Source organism: Bombina bombina, chromosome 1 (assembly GCF_027579735.1).
Source record: "Bombina bombina isolate aBomBom1 chromosome 1, aBomBom1.pri, whole genome shotgun sequence".
Lineage (NCBI taxonomy): Eukaryota > Metazoa > Chordata > Amphibia > Anura > Bombinatoridae > Bombina > Bombina bombina.
The window spans coordinates 952309836-952334781 of record NC_069499.1 but is presented as its reverse complement, the minus strand read 5'-3'; the positions used below and the strand labels follow the sequence as shown (position 1 = coordinate 952334781).

The 24946-nt window shown below is 38.3% G+C and overlaps 1 protein-coding gene across 1 annotated transcript in view; it reads left to right on the top strand.

The window, feature by feature from the left end:
• The window catches only part of ANKRD60 (ankyrin repeat domain 60), a 50277-nt gene that overhangs the window by 9184 nt on the left and 16147 nt on the right, over positions 1-24946 (top strand). The window contains exons 2-3 of the mRNA XM_053716000.1: positions 14883-15013; positions 15597-15762. Coding sequence (XP_053571975.1) covers positions 14883-15013; positions 15597-15762 — 297 coding nt within the window. The remainder of the gene's footprint in view (positions 1-14882; positions 15014-15596; positions 15763-24946) is intronic.

Genomic DNA, 24946 nt, shown 5'->3' with positions numbered 1-24946 from the left:
CTTGACCACAGCAAAGAACATCAGATAGTGTGTCTGATACAGCTAAACCATGTCAATTTTTCCAGCTAAGATGTTTTTAAAACTATTGTAAGATATGCAGATATTTTGCAATGCAGTGATTAACTACTGATAAAAATACAATACATACATCAGAAATTACTTAAAGGGACAGACTAGTCAAAATTAAACTTTCATGATTCAGATAGGGTATGCCATTTTAAACCACTTTCTTTCTAATTTGCTTTAATCATCAAATTTGCTTTGTTCTCTTGGTATTCTTTGTGAAAAGCTAAACCTAGGTAAGCTCATATGCTAATTTCTAAGCCTTTTGAAGTGCCTCTTATCTCAATGCATTTTGACAGTTAGACACTGCTAGTTCATGTGTGTCATAATATATATATATATATTGGGCTCACTCCTGTTGAGTTATTTAAGAGTCAGCACTGATTGGCTAAAATGCAAGTCTATCAAATGAACTGAAATAAGGGGGCAGTCTGCAGAGGCTTAGATACAAGGTAATTACAGAGGTAAAAAGTGTATTATTATAACTGTGTTGGTTATGCAAAACTGGGGAATGGGTAATAAAGGAATTATCTATCTTTTTAAACAATAGAAATTCTGGAGAAGACTTTCCTTTTTTAATTCCCCTGTTAAAGAAACATTCTAGTTTAAAAATTAAACCACACATTGCTTCTTTTGAGATGGTTAAGGCCAGTGAGCCAATCAGGAGTAGAATATAAATGTATTCGTCAACCACCAGCTGTATTCTACTTAGAAACAGCCGCAAAATTAACATATATTACTCTTATCCTGTTGTCTAATGAGCTATTTGCATATCAGTCATGTAATGTCTAGATCAGAGGGTAGTAATACTAATTAAAGGGACAGTCTACAATATAATTTGTATTGTTTAAAAAGATAGATAATCCCTTTATTACCCATTTACCAGTTTTGCATAACCAACACAGTTATATTAATATACTTTTTACCTCTGTGATTGCCTTGTATCTAAGCATCTTCTGACAGCTACCTGATCACATGACTATTTATTTATTATCTATTGACTTGCATTTTAGCCAATTAGTGCTGTGTTGTGCTGACTCTTAAATAACTCCACAGGCGTGAACACAATGTTATCAATATGGCCCACATGAACTAGCAGTCTCCTGTTGTGAAAAGCAAATAAAAAAGCATGGGATAAGTGGCTGTCTGTAGTAGCTTAACAGGCAGAAATTTAGAGGTTTAAATGTTATAAAGTATATTAAAGGGATAGTAAACACCAACAATTGTATTGTTTAAAAATATTGAAAATTCCCTTTATTTGCCATTCCCCAGGTTTCCATAACCAACACTGTTTATAGAAATTTACATTTTACCTCTGTAATTACCTTGTATCTGAGCTTCTGCTGACTGCCTCCTTATCTCATATCATTTGACCGACTTGCATTACAGGCAATTACTGCTGACTCTTAAATAACTTCACGTGCATGAGCACATGATAACAATGTTATCTATATGAAACGCATGAACTAACGCCCTACAGCTGTGAAAAACTGTCAAATGTATTTAGATAAGAGGCAGTCTTCAAGAGTTTAGAAATTAGTATATGAGCCTACCTAGGTTTAGATTGCATTTCAACTAATAATAACAAGAGAACAAAGCAAATTTGATGATAAAATTTAATTAGAAAGTTGTTTGAAATTACATGCCCTATCTAAATCATGAAAGTTTAATTTGGACTTTACTATCCCTTTTAATATAACAATGTTGGTTGTGCAAAGCTGGGAAATGGGTAGTAAAGGCGTTATCTATCTTTTTGAACAATAACAATTTTAGTCTTGACTGTCTCTTTAAATGGACATTAAAAAATTTGAGACTGTAATATAAAATGCTTCATTATGTGTAGTAAAACATTGCAATATACTTCTCATTTATGATGTCCATTTTCTGTAATTATCCTTTGAAAATTGTGGACACTGCTGTGTTGAAACCCAGTTTGAAACCTAGGTTTATTTGAACATGAAATGGGCTCTTGATGCCAGCGCACAGCTCAGCAAACAGCCACCACGTATGGTTATCTAATCTGTAATTAGAGACAGATAAAGTGTGCAAACAATGTATGTATGTAACATCTTGATGTTAAATGAACTTGAACCTGATAAATAAAATTACTTTAAAGGGACACTAAACACTTTGAGATGGTAATATAAAATTATAAATCATATATGTAAAAAAAAAATTTGCAATATACTTTCATTATTTATTTTGTCCCCTTTACCTGTAATTCCAGTCTGAAATTGTGAGCTTTTCAGTTCCTGTTAGAAATGGAAGTGCAGAACACTGTTATATTCCACACAGCCATTGGCTGCACACTCTAGTGACCTATTTATAACTGTCCCTAATTGACCACAGCAGAGAAGGTAACCTAAGTTACAACATGGCAGCTCCCATTGTTTTATAGACACTAAAACTTTACACTTATTTTGTCAATATTTAAAAAGGTAATAAAACTTTAAAAAATACATCTACATTTTATTCTCAGACTAATCTTTTCTGTGAATGCATCATTCTATTTAGTATATATTTAGAGTTTAATGTCCCTTTAAATGTATGTGTGAAAAATAGCAGTGTTAACACACCACTCGTAATCTAGCCCAAAGTGTTTTTTTACCTACATATACATGTCTAAATATGGATGGTGTGTGTGTGTATATATATATATATATATATATATATATATATATATATATATATATATATATATATATATATATATATATATATATATATATATATATATATATATATGTGTGTGTGTGTGTATATATATATATATATATATATATATATAATGTGTGTATGTATGTATGTATGTGTGTATATAAATATGTGTATGTATGTATATACAGTGGATATAAAAAGTCTACACACCCCTGTTAAAATCTCAGGTTTCTGTGATGCAAAAAAATTAGACAAAGATAAATTATTTCAGAACTTTTTCCACCTTTAATGTGACCTATAAACTGTACTGTACAACTCAATTGAAAAACAAACTGAAATCTTTTAGGTAAAGTGAAATAAAACTAAAAAACTAAAATAATAATAATAATAATAAATAATAATTGCATAAGTGTGCACACCCTTAAACTAATACTTTGTTGAAGCACGTTTTGATTTTATTACAGCACTCAGTCTTTTTGGGTATGAGTTTTTCAGCATGGCACATTTTGACTTGGCAAGATTTGCCCACTCTTCTTTGCAAATACACTCTAAATCTGTCAGAATGTGAGGGCATCTCCTGTGCACAGCCCTCTTCAGATCACCCCACAGATTTTGAATTGGATTCAGGTCTGGGCTCTGGCTGGGCCATCCCAAAACTTTAATCTTCTTCTTGTGAAGCCATTCCTTTGTTGATTTGGATGTATGCTTTGGGTCGTTGTCATGCTAAAAGATGAAGTTCCTCTTCATGTTCAGCTTTCTAGCAGAAGCCTGAAGGTTTGGTGCCAATATTGTCTGGTATTTGGAACTGTTCATTATTCCCTCTACCTTGACTAAGGCCCCAGTTCCAGCTGAAGAAAAACAGACCCAAAGCATGATGCTGACACAACCATGCTTCGCTGTGGGTATGGTGTTCTTTTGGTGATATGCAGTGTTGTTTTTGCGCCAAACATATCTTTTGGAATTATGGCCAAAAAGTTCAACTTTGGTTTCATCAGACCAGAACACCTTTTACGATATGCTTTTGGGAGACTTCGGAAGTATTTTTGCAAAATTTAATCGGGCTTGGATGTTTTTATTTTGTAAGAAAAGGCTTTCGTCTTGCCACTCTACCCCATAGCCCAGACATATGAAGAATTCTGGCAATTGTTGTCACATGTACCACACAGCCAGTACTTGCCAGATATTCCTGCAGCTCCTTTAATGTTGCTGTAGGTCTCTTGGCAGCCTCCCAGACCAGTTTTCTTCTCGTCTTTTCATCAATTTTGGAGGGACATCCAGTTCTTGGTAATGTCACTGTTGCGCCATATTTTCTTCACTTTATGATGACAGTCTTCACTGTGTTCCATGGTATATCTAATGCCTTGGAAATTCTTTTGTACCCTTCTCCTGACTGATTCATTTTAACAATGAGATCCCTCTGATGCTTTGGAAGCTCTCTGCGGACCATGGATTTTGCTGTAGGATGTGACTAACAAAATGTCAGGAAAGACCTACTAGAACAGCTGAACTTTATTTGGGGTTAATCAGAGGCACTTTAAATGACAGGTGTGTACTGACTCTATTACTGTTACTATTTAACATGATTTTGAATGTGATTGCTTTATTCTGAACACAGCTACATCCCCAGTTATAAAAGGGTGTTCACACTTATGCAACCATATTATTTTAGTTTTTTATTTTTATTTCCCTTTACCTAAAAGACTTCAGTTTGTTTTTCAATTGAGTTGTACAGTTTATAGGTCACATTAAAGGTGGAAAAAGTTCTGAAATGATATATATAGATACAGTTGTTTGCAAAAGTTTAGGCACCCCTGACAATTTCCATGATTTTCATCTATAAATAATTGGGTGTTTGGATCAGCAATTTCATTTTGATCTATCAAATAACTGAAGGACACAGTAATATTTCAGTAGTGAAATGAGGTTTATTGGATTAACAGAAAATGTGCACTATGCATCAAAACAAAATTAGGTGCATAAATTTGGGCACCCCAACAGAAATTTTGCATTAATATTTAGTAGAGCCTCCATTAGCAGAAATAACAGCCTCTAGACCAGTGGTCTCAAAGTACAGGCCCTGGGGCCATATGTGGCCCTCAAAATAGTTTAATCTGGCCCTCCCTTTTTTATTAGGTAAATTATTAATTTGGCCCCATTAATTTTTTTAGGGTTATAAGCGGTGTATCAAGTTCTATGTAGGCACTGATAGATAAATATAAAGAAAAGCATGCACTGTTCAGTGTAGACTCTCATTATTCACTGCTTAGATAAATCTCACTTAATATTCAGTTCCAGAATGGTCACTTCACTTGACACTCACAAGATAAATATACACTGTGTATATGTATTGTAGGTTACAGCTCCTACCATGCACTACTACATGAGTGAATGTCACTTCCAGTTTCTAGTATATCCAGTTCCAGAGCACTCACTCTGTTCAAGTGGCCCAGAGGGGAGAAAAACACTTGGCCAGTGACCCCCGGATACAATGAGTTTGATAACCCTGCTCTAGACGCTTCCTATAGCCTGTAATGAGTGTCTGGATTCTGGATGAAGGTATTTTGGCCCATTCCTCTTTGCAAAACATCTCTAGTTCAGTTAGGTTTGATGGTTGCCGAGCATGGAAAGCCCGCTTCAAATCACCCCACAGATTTTCAATGATATTCAGGTCTGGGGACTGGGATGGTCATTCCAGAACATTGTACTTGTTCCTCTGCATAAAAGCCAGAGGAGATTTTGAGCAGTGTTTTGGGTCATTGTCTTGTTGAAATATCCATCCCCAGCGTAACTTCAACTTTGTGACTGATTCCTCAACATTATTCTCAAGTATCTGCTGAGATTGAGTAGAATCCATGTGACCCTCAACTTTAACAAGATTCCCAGTACCAGCACTGGCCACACAGCCCCACAGCATGATGGAACATCCACCAAATTTTACTGTGGGTAGCAAGTGTTTGTCTTGGAACGCTGTGTTCTTTTGCCTCCATGCATAACGCCCCTTGTTATGACCAAATAACTCAATCTTTGTTTCATCAGTCCACAGCACCTTCTTCCAAAATGAAGCTGGCTTGTGCAAATGTGCGTTTGCATACCTCAAGCAACTCTGATTGTGGCGTGTGTGCAGAAAAGGCTTCTTCCGCTCTCCAATGCAGCTTCTACTTGTGACACCACCTGCAGCAAGATGTCCTAATTTCCTGTGCAACTAATTTTATTGATTTTCTTTTGAGACATGGAGGATTTTAATCTTGTTCCTGTGCAACAAATAAATATATATATATATTGGAGCCCTTTATATTAAAACATGTAAAAACAAATTTATGCACTAATAAAGTGTTATATTATGTGTAAATATTACACATTCCAATGTTCTGCACATAGGGGAATATGTTCTATGAATATACAGTATGCATGTATGTATATGTGTGTGTGTGTATATATATATATATATATATATATATATATATGTATTTGTATATTTGTGTGTGTGTGTGTGTGTGTATTTATGAGTAAATAGAACATATTCTTGTATGTGAACAACATTGGAATGTGTGTGGGCTTAATGCACTTGAGAATATTATTCCCAGGCTAATCTTTGCCTTGAATATTTCATTATATCTAGTATTTTTGGTTTAATGTCCCTTTAATTGAACAAGAAGATTTTTCTTCATTGAAGAGGTTAAATTTCCAGTCAAAGAATACAATGTGAAATTGGCACTCACTTACCAAGGAATAGAACTACATAGAAAAGAAAACCCAACTTTGCAGTATTGTCATTGAGCTATATTCACTGTATATCAAATGAACATTAAACACTAAATAAATGCTAGATAGAATGACGCATTCAACAAAAAGGTTAGTCTGAGAGTAACATGTAGCTGTATTTTTAAGTTTCATTAGCTGTTTAAATATTGACAAAATAAGTGTAAAGTTTTAGTGTATATAAAACAATGGGAGCTGCCATGTTGTAACTTAGGTTACCTTCTCTGGCCAAATAGGGACAGTTATAAATAGGTTACTAGAGTGTGCAGCCAATGGTTGTGTGGAATATAACAGTGTTCTGCACTTCCTTTTTCAACAGGAACTGAAAATAAATAATGAAAGTATATTGCAGAGGGTTTTTTTATATTTCCATTTCAAAGTGTTTACATTAAATGACCTACAAATATATTAAAGGGGCTTTATAGGCAAAATGTGTATATACACACCACTAGAAGCCTTTTTGTTTATACATGAGCCAAAATACTTTTAAATTAGAGTCTAGGTGGTGCTAGAAATTAATCAAGCAGTGGGTTAATAAACTTTTATCTAAGCCTATTTCGTTCAGCCTCAGTCGATAGGCGTATCTCAATAAAGTGTAAGTCTGGCTATTCACCGTGTGACAAACTAAGTTTCAAGAGAGAAATACATTTCTAAAACCAATTTCTAAAAAATTATAACAAGTTTATTCAGCAATCCTCTTAATTTGATAACATAAAAACTCATCAAACACATTCATACATGTGGCCCATACTATCCAGTCAATACACCTTCCAAACACACAGTATCACAAAAGGTTAATATCCTCAATTACAACAATAATAAAAAAACATATATAAAATCGGTCTGAGTGCACAAAAATAAGTTAAGAGTGCTATGGCAATTAAAGTGTTACACAATCAGGCTTAGATAATATATGCCTTTTTCACAGTCTCTGGTATTATAATGGTAATGCTTCCTCGATAGAGAGTTTTAGTTTAGTCAATAGACTTCTGTAGCAATCAGGATCAAGTGACAGCTATCTCAAGTTGATTAGGACAAAGCCTAGTTATTCAGGCGGCTCTTATGATTTGCTATTGTAACCAAGTAGAAGTGATTCCAGTTAAACTTAGTGTATTTTCGGGTCTCACTAATCTTGTCACTGTTAGAGCAACAGTCTATAAATGTTTAGAAATAAGTCTGTCCGGACTTGACCACAACGGACTTCCGTGGTCCGGTACTGATGTAACTGTGCAGGGGGATCTGGTAACAACACAAACACTCTCACCTGCTTCTCTTCGTCTCGGTATATCCACTCCTGTATAGGTATGCTGTTCTGATGTGTGTCTCGGACCTCCGGGTCCTAATTTGTAACTGTCTTCACTTGCGCAAGCCTTACCTCAGTTACCGCCGTATCCCAGCTCACAGCATATAGCGTGTCCTCTGCTCTTTAAGTACAATGTACGCAGAGTTAGTAAGCGTTGTGTCTCTTCTCCAGAATCAGTAAATACCTTTCTACGCGTTTCACCCCTAAGGTGTGTGTTTTTTTCCAGATCCCCCTGCACAGTTACATTAGTACAGAACCACGGAAGTCCGTTGTGGTCAAGTCCGGACAGACTTATTTCTAAACATTTATAGACTGTTGCTCTAAGAGTGACAAGATTGGTGAGACCCGAAAATACACTAAGTTTAACTGGAATCACTTCTACTTGGTTACAATAGCAAATCATAAGAGCCGCCTGAATAACTAGGCTTTGTCCTAATCAACTTGAGATAGCTGTCACTTGATCCTGATTGCTACAGAAGTCTATTAACTAAACTAAAACTCTCTATCGAGGAAGCATTACCATTATAATACCAGAGACTGTGAAAAAGGCATATATTATCTAAGCCTGATTGTGTAACACTTTAATTGCCATAGCACTCTTAACTTATTTTTGTGCACTCAGACCGATTTTATATATGTTTTTTTATTATTGTTTTAATTGAGGATATTAACCTTTCTTTCATGTAATTAGCAAGAGTCCATGAGCTAGTGACGTATGGGATATACATTCCTACCAGGAGGGGCAAAGTTTCCCAAACCTCAAAATGCCTATAAATACACCCCTCACCACACCCACAAATCAGTTTTACAAACTTTGCCTCCTATGGAGGTGGTGAAGTAAGTTTGTGCTAGATTCTACGTTGATATGCGCTCCGCAGCAGGTTGGAGCCCGGTTTTCCTCTCAGCGTGCAGTGAATGTCAGAGGGATGTGAGGAGAGTATTGCCTGTTTGAATTCAATGATCTCCTTCTACGGGGTCTATTTCATAGGTTCTCTGTTATCGGTCGTAGAGATTCATCTCTTACCTCCCTTTTCAGATCGACGATATACTCTTTTATATATATATATATATATACCATTACCTCTGCTGATTTTCGTTTCAGTACTGGTTTGGCTTTCTACAACATGTAGATGAGTGTCCTGGGGTAAGTAAGTCTTATTTTCTGTGACACTCTAAAGCTATGGTTGGGCACTTTTTTATAAAGTTCTAAATATATGTATTCAAACATTTATTTGCCTTGACTCAGGATGTTAAACATTTCCTTATTTCAGACAGTCAGTTTCATATTTGGGATAATGCATTTGAATATATAATTTTTATCTTACCTTAAAATTTGACTTCCCTGTGGGCTGTTAGGCTCGCGGGGGCTGAAAATGCTTCATTTTATTGCGTCATTCTTGGCGCGAAATTTTTTTTTCTGTTTCCGGCGTCATACGTGTCGCCGGAAGTTGCGTCATTTTTGACGTTTTTTGCGCCAAAAATGTCGGCGTTCCGGATGTGGCGTCATTTTTGGCGCTAATAGCATTTAGGCGCCAAATAATGTGGGCGTCAATTTTGTCTCCACTTTATTTAAGTCTCGTTATTTTTTTGCTTCTGGTTGCTAGAAGCTTGTTCACTGGCATTTTTTTCCCATTCCTGAAACTGTCATTTAAGGAATTTGATCAATTTTGCTTTATATGTTGTTTTTTCTATTACATATTGCAAGATGTCACACGTTGCAACTGAGTCAGAAGATACTACTGGAAAATCGCTGCCTGGTGCTGGAACTACCAAAGCTAAGTGTATCTGCTGTAAACTTTTGGTAGTTGTTCCTCCAGCTGTTGTTTGTATTAAATGTCATGACAAACTTGTTAATGCAGAAAATATTTCCTTTAGTAAAGTACCATTACCTGTTGCAGTTCCATCAACATCTAATGTTCAGAGTGTTCCTGATAACATAAGAGATTTTGTTTCTGAATCCATTAAGAAGGCTATGTCTGTTATTCCTCCTTCTGGTAAACATAAAAAGTCTTTTAAAACTTCTCTTTATACAGATGAATTTTTAAATGAACATCATCATTCTGATTCTAATGATTCTTCTGATACAGAGGATTCTGTCTCAGAGGTTGATGCTGATAAATCGTCATATTTATTTAAAATGGAATTTATCCGTTCTTTACTTAAAGAAGTCCTAATTGCATTAGAAATTGAGGATTCTGGTCCTCTTGATACTAAATCTAAACGTTTAGACAAGGTCTTTAAATCTCCTGTGGTTATTCCAGAAGTTTTTCCTGTTCCTGGTGCTATTTCTGAAGTAATTTCCAGAGAATGGAATAATTTGGGTAATTCATTTACTCCTTCTAAACGTTTTAAGCAATTATATCCTGTACCGTCCGACAGATTAGAGTTTTGGGACAAAATCCCTAAAGTTGATGGGGCTATTTCTACCCTTGCTAAACGTACTACTATTCCTACGGCAGATGGTACTTCCTTTAAGGATCCTTTAGATAGGAAAATTGAATCCTTTCTAAGAAATGCTTATCTGTGTTCAGGTAATCTTCTTAGACCTGCTATATCATTGGCTGATGTAGCTGCAGCTTCAACTTTTTGGTTGGAAACTTTAGCGCAACAAGTAACAGATCATGATTCTCATAATATTATTATTCTTCTTCAACATGCTAATAATTTTATCTGTGATGCCATTTTTGATATTATCAGAGTTGATGTCAGGTTTATGTCTCTAGCTATTTTAGCTAGAAGAGCTTTATGGCTTAAAACTTGGAATGCTAATATGTCTTCTAAATCGACTCTACTTTCCCTTTCTTTCCAGGGTAATAAATTATTTGGTTCTCAGTTGGATTCTATTATCTCAACTGTTACTGGTGGGAAAGGAACTTTTTTACCACAGGATAAAAAATCTAAGGGTAAAAACAGGGCTAATAATCGTTTTCGTTCCTTTTGTTTCAACAAAGAACAAAAGCCTGATCCTTCATCCTCAGGAGCAGTTTCAGTTTGGAAACCATCTCCAGTCTGGAATAAATCCAAGCCTTCTAGAAAAGCAAAGCCAGCTTCTAAGTCCACATGAAGGTGCGGCCCTCATTCCAGCCCAGCTGGTAGGGGGCAGATTACGTTTTTTCAAAGAAATTTGGATCAATTCTGTTCACAATCTTTGGATTCAGAACATTGTTTCAGAAGGGTACAGAATTGGTTTCAAGATAAGACCTCCTGCAAAGAGATTTTTTCTTTCCCGTGTCCCAGTAAACCCAGTGAAAGCTCAAGCATTTCTGAAATGTGTTTCAGATCTAGAGTTGGCTGGGGTAATTATGCCAGTTCCAGTTCTGGAACAGGGGCTGGGGTTTTATTCGAATCTCTTCATTGTACCAAAGAAGGAGAATTCCTTCAGACCAGTTCTGGATCTAAAAATATTGAATCGTTATGTAAGGATACCAACATTCAAAATGGTAACTGTAAGGACTATCCTGCCTTTTGTTCAGCAAGGGCATTATATGTCTACAATAGATTTACAGGATGCATATCTGCATATTCATCCAGCTCACTATCAGTTTCTGAGATTCTCTTTCCTGGACAAGCATTACCAGTTTGTGGCTCTGCCGTTTGGCCTAGCTACAGCTCCAAGAATTTTTACAAAGGTTCTCGGTGCCCTTCTGTCTGTAATCAGAGAACAGGGTATTGTGGTATTTCCTTATTTGGACGATATCTTGGTACTTGCTCAGTCTTCACATTTAGCAGAATCTCATACGAATCGACTTGTGTTGTTTCTTCAAGATCATGGTTGGAGGATCAATTCACTAAAAAGTTAATTGATTCCTCAGTCAAGGGTAACCTTTTTGGGTTTCCAGATAGATTCAGTGTCCATGACTCTGTCTTTGACAGACAAGAGACGTTTAAAATTGATTTCAGCTTGTCGAAACCTTCAGTCACAATCATTCCCTTCGGTAGCCTTATGCATGGAAATTCTAGGTCTTATGACTGCTGCATCGGACGCGATCCCCTTTGCTCGTTTTCACATGCGACCTCTTCAGCTCTGTATGCTGAACCAATGGTGCAGGGATTACACAAAGATATCTCAATTAATATCTTTAAAACCGATTGTACGACACTCTCTGACGTGGTGGACAGATCACCATCGTTTAGTTCAGGGGGCTTCTTTTGTTCTTCCGACCTGGACTGTAATTTCAACAGATGCAAGTCTTACAGGTTGGGGAGCTGTGTGGGGGTCTCTGACGGCACAAGGGGTTTGGGAATCTCATGAAGTGAGATTACCAATCAATATTTTGGAACTCCGTGCAATTTTCAGAGCTCTTCAGTCTTGGCCTCTTCTGAAGAGAGAATCATTCATTTGTTTTCAGACAGACAATGTCACAACTGTGGCATACATCAATCATCAGGGGGGGACTCACAGTCCTTTGGCTATGAAAGAATTATCTCGAATTCTGGTTTGGGCGGAATCCAGCTCCTGTCTAATCTCTGCGGTTCATATCCCAGGTATAGACAATTGGGAAGCGGATTATCTCAGTCGCCAAACGTTGCATCCGGGCGAATGGTCTCTTCACCCAGAGGTATTTCTTCAGATTGTTCAAATGTGGGAACTTCCAGAAATAGATCTGATGGCTTCTCATCTAAACAAGAAACTTCCCAGGTATCTGTCCAGATCCCGGGATCCTCAGGCGGAGGCAGTGGATGCATTATCACTTCCTTGGAAGTATCATCCTGCCTATATCTTTCCGCCTCTAGTTCTTCTTCCAAAAGTAATCTCCAAGATTCTGAAGGAATGCTTGTTTGTTCTGCTGGTAGCTCCAGCATGGCCTCACAGGTTTTGGTATGCGGATCTTGTCCGGATGGCCTCTTGCCAACCGTGGACTCTTCCGTTAAGACCAGACCTTCTGTCGCAAGGTCCTTTTTTCCATCAGGATCTCAAATCCTTAAATTTAAAGGTATGGAGATTGAACGCTTGATTCTTGGTCAAAGAGGTTTCTCTGACTCTGTGATTAATACTATGTTACAGGCTCGTAAATCTATATCTAGAGAGATATATTATAGAGTCTGGAAGACTTATATTTCTTTGGTGTCTTTCTCATTTTTCCTGGCATTCTTTTAGAATTCCGAGAATTTTACAGTTTCTTCAGGATGGTTTAGATAAAGGTTTGTCCGCAAGTTCCTTGAAAGGACAAATCTCTGCTCTTTCTGTTCTTTTTCACAGAAAGATTGCTAATCTTCCTGATATTCATTGTTTTGTACAAGCTTTGGTTCGTATAAAACCTGTCATTAAGTCAATTTCTCCTCCTTGGAGTTTGAATTTGGTTCTGGGGGCTCTTCAAGCTCCTCCTTTTGAACCCATGCATTCATTGGACATTAAATTACTTTCTTGGAAAGTTTTGTTCCTTTTGGCCATCTCTTCTGCCAGAAGAGTCTCTGAATTATCTGCTCTTTCTTGTGAATCTCCTTTTCTGATTTTTCACCAGGATAAGGCGGTGTCGCGAACTTCTTTTGAATTTTTACCTAAGGTTGTGAATTCCAACAACATTAGTAGAGAAATTGTGGTTCCTTCATTATGTCCTAATCCTAAGAATTCTAAGGAGAAATCGTTGCATTCTTTGGATGTTGTTAGAGCTTTGAAATATTATGTTGAAGCTACTAAGTCTTTCCGAAAGACTTCTAGTCTATTTGTCATCTTTTCCGGTTCCAGAAAGCTTCTGCCATTTCTTTGACATCTTGGTTGAAATCTTTAATTCATCATGCCTATGTCGAGTCGGGTAAAACTCCGCCTCAAAGGATTACAGCTCATTCTACTAGGTCAGTTTCTACTTCCTGGGCGTTTAGGAATGAGGCTTCGGTTGATCAAATTTGCAAAGCAGCAACTTGGTCCTCTTTGCATACTTTTACTAAATTCTACCATTTTGATGTGTTTTCTTCTTCTGAAGCAGATTTCGGTAGAAAAGTACTTCAGGCAGCGGTTTCAATTTGAATCTTCTGCTTATGTTTTCATTAAACTTTATTTTGGGTGTGGATTATTTTCAGCAGGAATTGGCTGTCTTTATTTTATCCCTCCCTCTCTAGTGACTCTTGCGTGGAAAGATCCACATCTTGGGTAGTCATTATCCCATACGTCACTAGCTCATGGACTCTTGCTAATTACATGAAAGAAAACAGAATTTATGTAAGAACTTACCTGATAAATTCATTTCTTTCATATTAGCAAGAGTCCATGAGGCCCACCCTTTTTGTGGTGGTTATGATTTTTTTGTATAAAGCACAATTATTCCAATTCCTTATTTATATGCTTTCACACTTTTTTTCTTATCACCCCACTTCTTGGCTATTCGTTAAACTTATTTGTGGGTGTGGTGAGGGGTGTATTTATAGGCATTTTGAGGTTTGGGAAACTTTGCCTCTCCTGGTAGGAATGTATATCCCATACGTCACTAGCTCATGGACTCTTGCTAATATGAAAGAAATGAATTTATCAGGTAAGTTCTTACATAAATTATGTTTTTGTGATACTGTGTGTTTGGAAGGTGTATTGACTGGATAGTATGGGCCACATGTATGAATGTGTTTGATGAGTTTTTATGTTATCAAATTAAGAGGATTGCTGAATAAACTTGTTATAATTTTTTAGAAATTGGTTTTAGAAATTTATTTCTCTCTTGTAACTTAGTTTGCCACACTGTGAATAGCCAGACTTACACTTTATTGAGATACGCCTATCGACTGAGGCTGAACGAAATAGGCTTAGATAAAAGTTTATTAACCCACTGCTTGATTAATTTCTAGCGCCACCTGCACTCTAACTTAAATTTCTTTTGATAAAAAACTACCCAGGAAGGAGGTAGTATAAGAGGTTGGCTACGTGGGTTGAGTTCAGCGCTCCACTTCACTGTTTCACATATCATTCCCAAAATACTTTTAGTAAAAGCTAGTGCGGTTTTAGTGATCCATTTAACTGTGCATAGCGCTTATGGAATGGCTGGGTTTCTGTGAAGGAAAAGTCTTTGAATGCGGGTACACACAGAATACATTTGATGGTGCATTTTACTTTTTATACTTAGAATTAAAAAATATATATGATATTGCTCTTACATTTTTCTTTCTCTTGTAGGAGATATGCCAGATAATTCTTCATTTAAATACAATGGCATTATTCCTGGAGGCTGTGTGATTTTGCATATCTGGTCTCAGGATGGGTGGAGTGATCTTATAAAAGCAGCAGCTCAAGGAAACCTAATACAGGTGCTTGCCATTATACATGTGTCTGAGAATTCAGAAGTACATTATGTATATAAAAAGCACAACATAGACCAGCAATGGAACTTTTTTTTTTTTTTTTGCTTGAAAACATTTAGTAAAATGTATTGATACTTGAAAAGTTAATTCTTCAAAATGCAATTTAACACTGGAAATTGTAGTTTTTCTTCTCCAAGTAGAATTTTCTGTGGCATGCAGAAATTTTACATCCCTATATGCTGCACAGTGATTGGTTTGTATGTGCAGGAGCTTCCTATATTTGACAACTGCAAAAGAAGTAAGATTTCAAAAAGTCCACAGGTGTTTCAAAGGGTGTGCCCTTGACCTGCCAGCAAATGTATTTGTGTATTGCACTAATAAAATTACAGTTTTAAATGGTTTTAGAGAATTTATTGTGCATGCAGGAAATGAATAGTTACTACAGTGTCTATTGGTCTCATGTATGTATCTACTTGTTAATTTTTTAAAATAATTTGCTGCTTTGTGTCTGAAAATAGAATATTGTCCTTATGCTATGTTTTATTTATCACAATATGATGAATAATATTTTTTTTTCTTTCACTTGAAGTTGAAGTGTCTGGGGGTCACTGCAGACTCTAAATGCAACACTCCTAACTCATCTCTTATGACAGTTGCTCAGAAAAGAGAGTGGATTGCAGCAAGGGCCAATGTGGCTCTCTACATATCGGCACACAGAGGTCATCTGGAAATGATACGATTCCTTTTAAGAAACGGTAAATAGTAACTCATACGTGAGGTTTCATATGCTGACTTTCTAACATGTTTAATAATTGTTCTTGCAGTGAAATCCTTAACCCTTGCACTGCTGAGGCATTTTCACACCGCACCCAGAGGCTAGATGTGTTGTTTGTTGTTTGCATTTACATAGATGTAAATGTTTTTTCTGTGAGGCACCCACACAAATTATACCTTGTTTTTCATAGCAGACTGAGCATTTTTAGAAAATAACTTTAGTTTCTAGAAATAGCACAATATGGGAGAAAACCACCATATGAAATGTTAAAAAAAAATATTAAAAAATTGTGCCATTTTCTGTGATGTACAAAGTAAATGACACAGCAGTAATTATTTTCTAAATATTTCAAACCTGACAATTTATTATCCCACATTTAAGATAAAATAAAATCCATAATAGTAAATTATAAAGGGCCTGATTATGAGTGGAGTGCTATTTAAGGATGTCAAACCTAGGGATGTCATGAACACTAAGAATGTGTCATCGGCACTTCGGGCTGGAACATATTGCGCATTTCTCCAACATTGGTGTGTCCGGTCCACGGCGTCATCCTTACTTGTGGGATATTCTCTTCCCCAACAGGAAATGGCAAAGAGTCCCAGCAAAGCTGGTCACATGATCCCTCCTAGGTTCCGCCCACCACAGTCATTCTCTTTGCCGTTGCACAGGCAACATCTCCACGGAGATGGTTAAGAGTTTTTTGGTGTTTAAATGTAGTTTTATTCTTCTATCAAGTGTTTGTTATTTTAAAATAGTGCTGGTATGTACTATTTACTCTGAAACAGAAAAGGATGAAGATTTCTGTTTGTAAGAGGAAGATGATTTTAGCACAGTAACTAAAATCGATTGCTGTTTCCACACAGGACTGTTGAGATGAAGTAACTTCAGTTGGGGGAAACAGTTAGCAGTCTTTTCTGCTTAAGGTATGACTAGCCATATTTCTAACAAGACCATGTAATGCTGGAAGGCTGTCATTTCCCCTCATGGGGACCGGTAAGCCATTTTCTTAGTTAAACATAAAAGAATAAAGGGCTTCAAAAAGGGCTTCAAAACTGGTAGACATTTTTCTGGGCTAAAACAATTGCTTTACTAGGCATATTATGCAGATTCTAACTAATTATTGGTATTATAATCTTGGGGAATGTTTAGAAAAACGGCAGGCACTGTGTTGGACACCTTTTTCAGATGGGGGCCTTTCTAGTTATAGACAGAGCCTCATTCTGGGACTGTATAGGGGTTAAATGTAAAAACGGCTCCGGTTCCGTTAATTTAAGGGTTAAAGCTCTGAAATTTGGTGTGCAATACTTTTAATGCTTTAAGACACTGTGGTGAAATTTTGGTGAATTTTGAACAATTCCTTCATACTTTTTCACATATTCAGTAATAAAGTGTTTTCAGTTTGAAATTTAAAGTGACAGTAACGGTTTTATTTTAAAACGTTTTTTGTGCTTTGTTGACAAGTTTAATCCTGTTTAACATGTCTGTACCATCAGATAAGCTATGTTCTATATGTATGAAAGCCAATGTGTCTCCCCATTTAAATTTATGTGATAATTGTGCCATAGTGTCCAAACAAAGTAAGGACAGTAATGCAACAGATAATGATATTGCCCAAGATGATTCCTCAAATGAGGGGAGTAAACATGATACTACATCATCCCCTACTGTGTCTACACCAGTTATGCCCACACAGGAGGCCCCTAGTACATCTAGTGCGCCAATACTTATTACCATGCAACAATTAACGGCTGTAATGGATAACTCCATAGCAAATCTTTTATCCAAAATGCCTACTTATCAGAGAAAGCGCGATTGCTCTGTTTTAAACACTGAAGAGCAAGAGGACGCTGATGATAACTGTTCTGACATACCCTCACACCAATCTCAAGGGGCCATGAGGGAGGTTTTGTCTGATGGAGAAATTTCAGATTCAGGAAAAATTTCTCATCAAGCTGAACCTGATGTTGTGACATTTAAATTTAAATTAGAACATCTCCGCGCACTGCTTAAGGAGGTGTTATCTACTCTGGATGATTGTGACAATTTGGTCATTCCAGAGAAATTATGTAAGATGGACAAGTTCCTAGAGGTTCCGGTGCCCCCCGACGCTTTTCCTATACCCAAGCGGGTGGCGGACATAGTAAATAAAGAGTGGGAAAGGCCCGGCATACCTTTTGTCCCCCCCCCTATATTTAAGAAATTATTTCCTATAGTCGACCCCAGAAAGGACTTATGGCAGACAGTCCCCAAGGTCGAGGGGGCGGTTTCTACTCTAAACAAACGCACTACTATTCCTATCGAAGATAGTTGTGCTTTCAAAGATCCTATGGATAAGAAATTAGAGGCTTTGCTTAAAAAGATTTTTGTACAGCAAGGTTACCTTCTACAACCAATTTCATGCATTGTTCCTGTCACTACGGCAGCGTGTTTCTGGTTCGAGGAACTAGAAAAATTGCTCAGTAAAGAATCTTCGTATGAGGAGGTTATGGACAGAGTTCAAGCACTTAAATTGGCTAACTCTTTTGTTTTAGATGCCGCTTTGCAATTAGCTAGATTAGCGGCGAAAAATTCAGGGTTTGCTGTCGTGGCGCGCAGAGTGCTTTGGCTAAAGTCTTGGTCAGCGGATGTGTCTTCCAAGACAAAATTGCTTAACATTCCTTTCAAAGGTAAAACATTATTTGGACCTGATTTGAAAGAGATTATTTCAGACGTCACTGGGGGAAAGGGCCACGCCCTCCCACAGGATAGGTCTTTTAAGGCTAATAATAAGCCTAATTTTCGTCCCTTTCGCAGAAACGGACCAGTCTCTTATTCTGTATCCTCTAAGCAAGAGGGTAATACTTCACAACCCAAACCAGCCTGGAAACCAATGCAAGGCTGGAATAAGCAGGCCAAGAAGCCTACCACTGCTACCAAAACAGCATGAAGGGATAGCCCCCGATCCGGGACCGGATCTAGTGGGGGGCAGACTTTCTCTCTTTGCTCAGGCTTGGGCAAGAGATGTTCAGGATCCTTGGGCGCTAGAAATAGTTTCTCAAGGTTATCTCCTGGAATTCAAGGAACTACCCCCAAGGGGAAGGTTCCACAGGTCTCAATTATCTTCAAACCAAATAAAGAGACAGGCATTCTTACATTGTGTAGAAGACCTGTTAAAGATGGGAGTGATACATCCAGTTCCAATAAGAGAACAAGGAATGGGATTTTATTCCAATCTGTTCATAGTTCCCAAAAAAGAGGGAACATTCAGACCAATTTTGGATCTAAAGATCCTAAACAAATTTCTCAGGGTACCATCGTTCAAAATGGAAACTATTTGAACGATCCTACCTACTATCCAGGAAAATCAATTTATGACTACCGTGGATTTAAAGGATGCATACCTACATATTCCTATCCACAAGGAACATCATCAGTTCCTAAGGTTCGCTTTTCTGGACAAGCATTACCAGTTTGTGGCACTTCCATTTGGATTAGCCACTGCTCCAAGGATTTTCACAAAGGTACTAGGGTCCCTTCTAGCGGTTCTAAGACCAAGGGGCATTGCAGTAGTACCTTACTTGGACGACATCCTGATTCAAGCGTCGTCCCTGTCAAAAGCAAAGGCTCATACGGACATCGTCCTAGCCTTTCTCAGATCTCACGGATGGAAGGTGAACAAAGAAAAAAGTTCTCTGTCCCCGTCAACAAGAGTTCCCTTCTTGGGAACAATAATAGATTCCTTAGAAATGAGGATTTTTCTGACAGAGGTCAGAAAATCAAAACTTCTAAGCTCTTGTCAAGTACTTCATTCTGTTCCTCGTCCTTCCATAGCGCAGTGCATGGAAGTAATAGGATTGATGGTTGCAACAATGGACATAGTTCCTTTTGCACGAATTCATCTAAGACCATTACAACTGTGCATGCTCAGACAGTGGAATGGGGATTATACAGACTTGTCTCCGACGATTCAAGTAGATCAAAAGACCAGAGATTCACTCCGTTGGTGGCTGACCCTGGACAATCTGTCACAGGGAATGAGCTTCCGCAGACCAGAGTGGGTCATTGTCACGACCGACGCCAGCCTAGTGGGCTGGGGCGCGGTCTGGGAATCCCTGAAAGCTCAGGGTCTATGGTCTCGGGAAGAGTCTCTTCTCCCGATAAACATTCTGGAACTGAGAGCGATATTCAATGCTCTCAGAGCTTGGCCTCAACTAGCAAAGGCCAAATTCATAAGGTTTCAGTCAGACAACATGACGACCGTTGCATATATCAATCATCAGGGGGGAACAAGGACTTCCCTGGCGATGAAAGAAGTGACCAAGATAATTCAATGGGCGGAGGATCACTCCTGCCACTTGTCTGCGATCCACATCCCAGGAGTGGAAAATTGGGAAGCGGATTTTCTGAGTCGTCAGACATTCCATCCGGGGGAGTGGGAACTCCACCCGGAAATCTTTGCCCAAATAACTCAATTATGGGGCATTCCAGACATGGATCTGATGGCGTCTCGTCAGAACTTCAAGGTTCCTTGCTACGGGTCCAGATCCAGGGATCCCAAGGCGACCCTAGTAGATGCACTAGTAGCACCTTGGACCTTCAACCTAGCTTATGTATTCCCACCGTTTCCTCTCATCCCCAGGCTGGTAGCCAGGATCAATCAGGAGAGGACCTCGGTGATCTTGATAGCTCCTGCGTGGCCACGCAGGACTTGGTATGCAGACCTGGTGAATATGTCATCGGCTCCACCATGGAAGCTACCTTTGAGACAGGACCTTCTTGTTCAGGGTCCATTCGAACATCCGAATCTGGTTTCCCTCCAACTGACGGCTTGGAGATTGAACGCTTGATTTTATCAAAGCGTGGGTTTTCAGATTCTGTAATAGATACTCTGATTCAGGCTAGAAAGCCTGTAACTAGAAAAATTTACCATAAAATATGGAAAAAATATATCTGTTGGTGTGAATCTAAAGGATTCCCATGGAACAAGATAAAAATTCCTAAGATTCTATCCTTTCTACAAGAAGGTTTGGAGAAAGGATTATCTGCAAGTTCTCTGAAGGGACAGATCTCTGCTTTATCTGTTTTACTTCACAAAAGACTGGCAGCTGTGCCAGATGTTCAAGCATTTGTTCAGGCTCTGGTTAGGATCAAGCCTGTTTACAGACCTTTGACTCCTCCCTGGAGTCTAAATCTAGTTCTTTCAGTTCTTCAAGGGGTTCCGTTTGAACCCTTACATTCCGTAGATATTAAGTTATTATCTTGGAAAGTTTTGTTTTTGGTTGCAATTTCTTCTGCTAGAAGAGTTTCAGAGTTATCTGCTCTGCAGTGTTCTCCGCCCTATCTGGTGTTCCATGCAGATAAGGTGGTTTTGCGTACTAAGCCTGGTTTTCTTCCGAAAGTTGTTTCCAACAAAAATATTAACCAGGAGATAGTTGTACCTTCTTTGTGTCCGAATACAGTTTCAAAGAAGGAACGTTTGTTACACAATTTGGACGTAGTCCGTGCTCTAAAATTATATTTAGAGGCTACTAAAGATTTCAGACAAACATCTTCCTTGTTTGTTGTTTATTCTGGTAAAAGGAGAGGTCAAAAAGCGACTTCTACCTCTCTTTCCTTTTGGTTTAAAAGCATTATCCGATTGGCTTATGAGACTGCCGGACGGCAGCCTCCTGAAAGAATCACAGCTCACTCCACTAGGGCTGTGGCTTCCACATGGGCCTTCAAGAACGAGGCTTCTGTTGACCAGATATGTAAGGCAGCGACTTGGTCTTCACTGCACACTTTTGCCAAATTTTACAAATTTGATACTTTTGCTTCTTCGGAGGCTATTTTTGGGAGAAAGGTTTTGCAAGCCGTGGTGCCTTCCATTTAGGTGACCTGATTTGCTCCCTCCCTTCATCCGTGTCCTAAAGCTTTGGTATTGGTTCCCACAAGTAAGGATGACGCCGTGGACCGGACACACCAATGTTGGAGAAAACAGAATTTATGCTTACCTGATAAATTACTTTCTCCAACGGTGTGTCCGGTCCACGGCCCGCCCTGGTTTTTTAATCAGGTCTGATTAATTATTTTCTCTAACTACAGTCACCACGGTATCATATGGTTTCTCCTATATATATTTCCTCCTGTCCGTCGGTCGAATGACTGGGGTGGGCGGAGCCTAGGAGGGATCATGTGACCAGCTTTGCTGGGACTCTTTGCCATTTCCTGTTGGGGAAGAGAATATCCCACAAGTAAGGATGACGCCGTGGACCGGACACACCGTTGGAGAAAGTAATTTATCAGGTAAGCATAAATTCTGTTTTTGCGGGAGAACCATATCCAAAAGCGCATGCGTGGGTCCTTGCATGCTACCTGGTACAGCCTTGAAAGAGACAACCGTGATTGGCTAATGCTAATTAGTCTCACGGTGGGTTTGGAAAGCCGCATATTTTACATTGAACATTGCGGCAAAACTTTAGAAATCAAACAGAAGGTATTTGAGCATTTTTTTCAATGCATATTAACCTAGAGAATGAAAATACATTAATATTTGCCTTTCATATCCCTTTAATGTAATATTTAAAGGGCCATAATACCCAAATGTTGAAACACTTAAAAGTGATGCAGCAAAGCTGTAAAAAGCTGACTAGAAAATATCACCTGAATATCTTTATGTAAAAAAGGAAGATATTTTACCTCAAAATGTCCTATTCACACCCCATAGTAAAGGACTTTAAAGGGGCAGTAAAGCTTCAAAATAATGTTATATAATTCTGCACATAGTGCAGAATTATATATCATTATCTTAGCGCTAACTTTAATCAACATAACATTGCAGCTGATATTTTATTATGAAGGAGGATTTCTCAGACCGCCGCTCCTTGCTCTACTTAGCGGGTCTGGTTTATTCATTGAGCGCATCTGGGCAGCTGTCTAGTCACAGCTCCGCCCAATCACACTCAATGTAGCTCGCTCCCGCTATTAGACCAGACCAGAGCAGGAGCGAGCTACATTGAGGGCTAGATTTATCAACCCTGAGGCGTACAGGGGCGCGTATACGCGCCCCTGTACGCCTCAGCTCGCCTGTGGCGGGGCGCAATTACCCGCAGGTAATTAACATTGCACACGAGCGCAATTTTGCGTACTTGACCGAGGAGATTGAATTTCGCCAGAATAGATTTGGCGAGGATGTTAGGGAAGCAGCGGTCTGGTGACCGCTGCTTGATAAATCGCGGCGAGCAAGTTCTTGTGAGAACTTGCTGCCGCAGGGGCTTGATAAATCTAGCCCTGAGTGTAATGGTGCGATCAGGCCGGGCTGTGACTAGACAGCTGCCCAGATGTGCTCAGTGAAAAAAACAGACCTGCTCAGTAGAGCAAGGAACGGCGGTCTGAGAAATCCTCCTTTATAATAAAATGTCAGCTGCAATATTATGTTGAATAAAGTTAGCGCTTAGATAATGTTATATAATTCTGCACTATGTGCAGAATTATATAACATTATTTTGTAGGTTTACTGCCCCTTTAAGCAGCAAATCAGTATGTCTGTCCCGGGACAGGCAAGCGAGTGAGCCTCATGCACGCTCAGGTTATTTCCCTATTCAGTTTAAGGAAATTTACTATGAAATCACATAAGAGTTAAGTGAAATCTCATAAGATCACAGTATAAGAGTTCATGATTGGCTGCAGTTCATTTCTTCATTTTTTTATTTTTTTTTACCTGCGTATAACTTACTTACTCTGCTAAGCTGAGGAAATTGTGAGGTAAAATATCTTCCTTTTTTACATGGAGATGCTCAGGTGATATTTTCCTGTCGGCTTTTTACAGTTATACTTCATCAGTTTCAAGTGATTTAGCATATGAGTATTATGTCCTTTTAAGGTATGATACATTTTTTATTTAATATGATTATATCAACAGAACTCTAGTCCAGTCTCCGTAGTATGTTTTTTAATTACATAAACCCAAAGTTGCGTGAAGTTCATGTGACTTTTTTTTTTTCAATTTTAATTTAATTTTGTGCGTTTATCAGTTCATAAATACATAAGCATGTATGAATGAATAGAGCACTCTCTAGTGGCTAAAGTGAATAAGTAAAAATGGAGATGTTTATTATTCATCAAGCGAATAAATAAAATACAGGAGGCAGTGGTGTTGACTGGTTACTGGCTGGTGGGGACTAAACTTCCAAGCCAAATCATGTTTTCAGACCTTGAAACATATGAGCCAAGAGCTAGCACCCAGGCATCTAATGGTACTCTTCTCACTTATGGGCAGTTCCCCATGCTGAATGTTCAGAAGTCGTCTTGATACTGTGTATAGTACCGCACTGTAAAGTGACAGCAGGATGATACTTGCAGGTGAAATTCTTATTTTTACTGTGACTCATAGATCATGTATATGAAAGCACAGCAGTTAAACATGCTAACATATAACATACAGGTTAGGTATAACTTAAAGTGAAACAGGAAGTGCCTGATTTTATACATATAACTATTGGGATCCAACTGCTCACTTGCTGATAAATACATCTCCATGTTATCAGCTGTTAAAGCAATCTGTCCGTCAGGTCAGGCAACATACATAGCATCTGTACAGAAACTGGAGTGGGGCATTTCTAAATAAATTCAGGTACTGACTTGATAAAAGCAAAATCTGCTCTGTGCACACTTATAGCAATAGGTCATCATATTAACCTCTTCCCGACGTTAGGATGTTCCATGCCATCCTAACTGTGCTGGACTTAAGCGCCGTTAGGACGGCATAGAACGTTCTAGCCTTTTAGCTGTACTAAAGCCAACGTCGTTTTGTTAATGGGATCGCGGTCTGGAGGGAGTGCCTAGCGTCATAGGGACACCCCCTGACCCGATCCCATCATTGAAAACGATTGCGTGATTTCAATTTGTTTACAAATTAGCCTGGTCATAAAAAGGTTAAATACAGCTTTGTTTGACCACGTTTGGAGTCTCAATAAGCCCATCTTTCAGAAGATAACTGTGACATTGAGGTATGCCCATAATCAGTCTCATGAAATCAGAACTAAATCATTGGGGTCAGACCATTTGTCATTCTTCTACCAAGTGTGTGAGCATATACTATTGATTGTTTCCGCCTCAGATGAAATGATCTATAAGCTTAAATTTTCTGACATTTTCCCTAATGCTGTCATTCCTTCATAAAATTCTACTTGGTCCTAAATAGA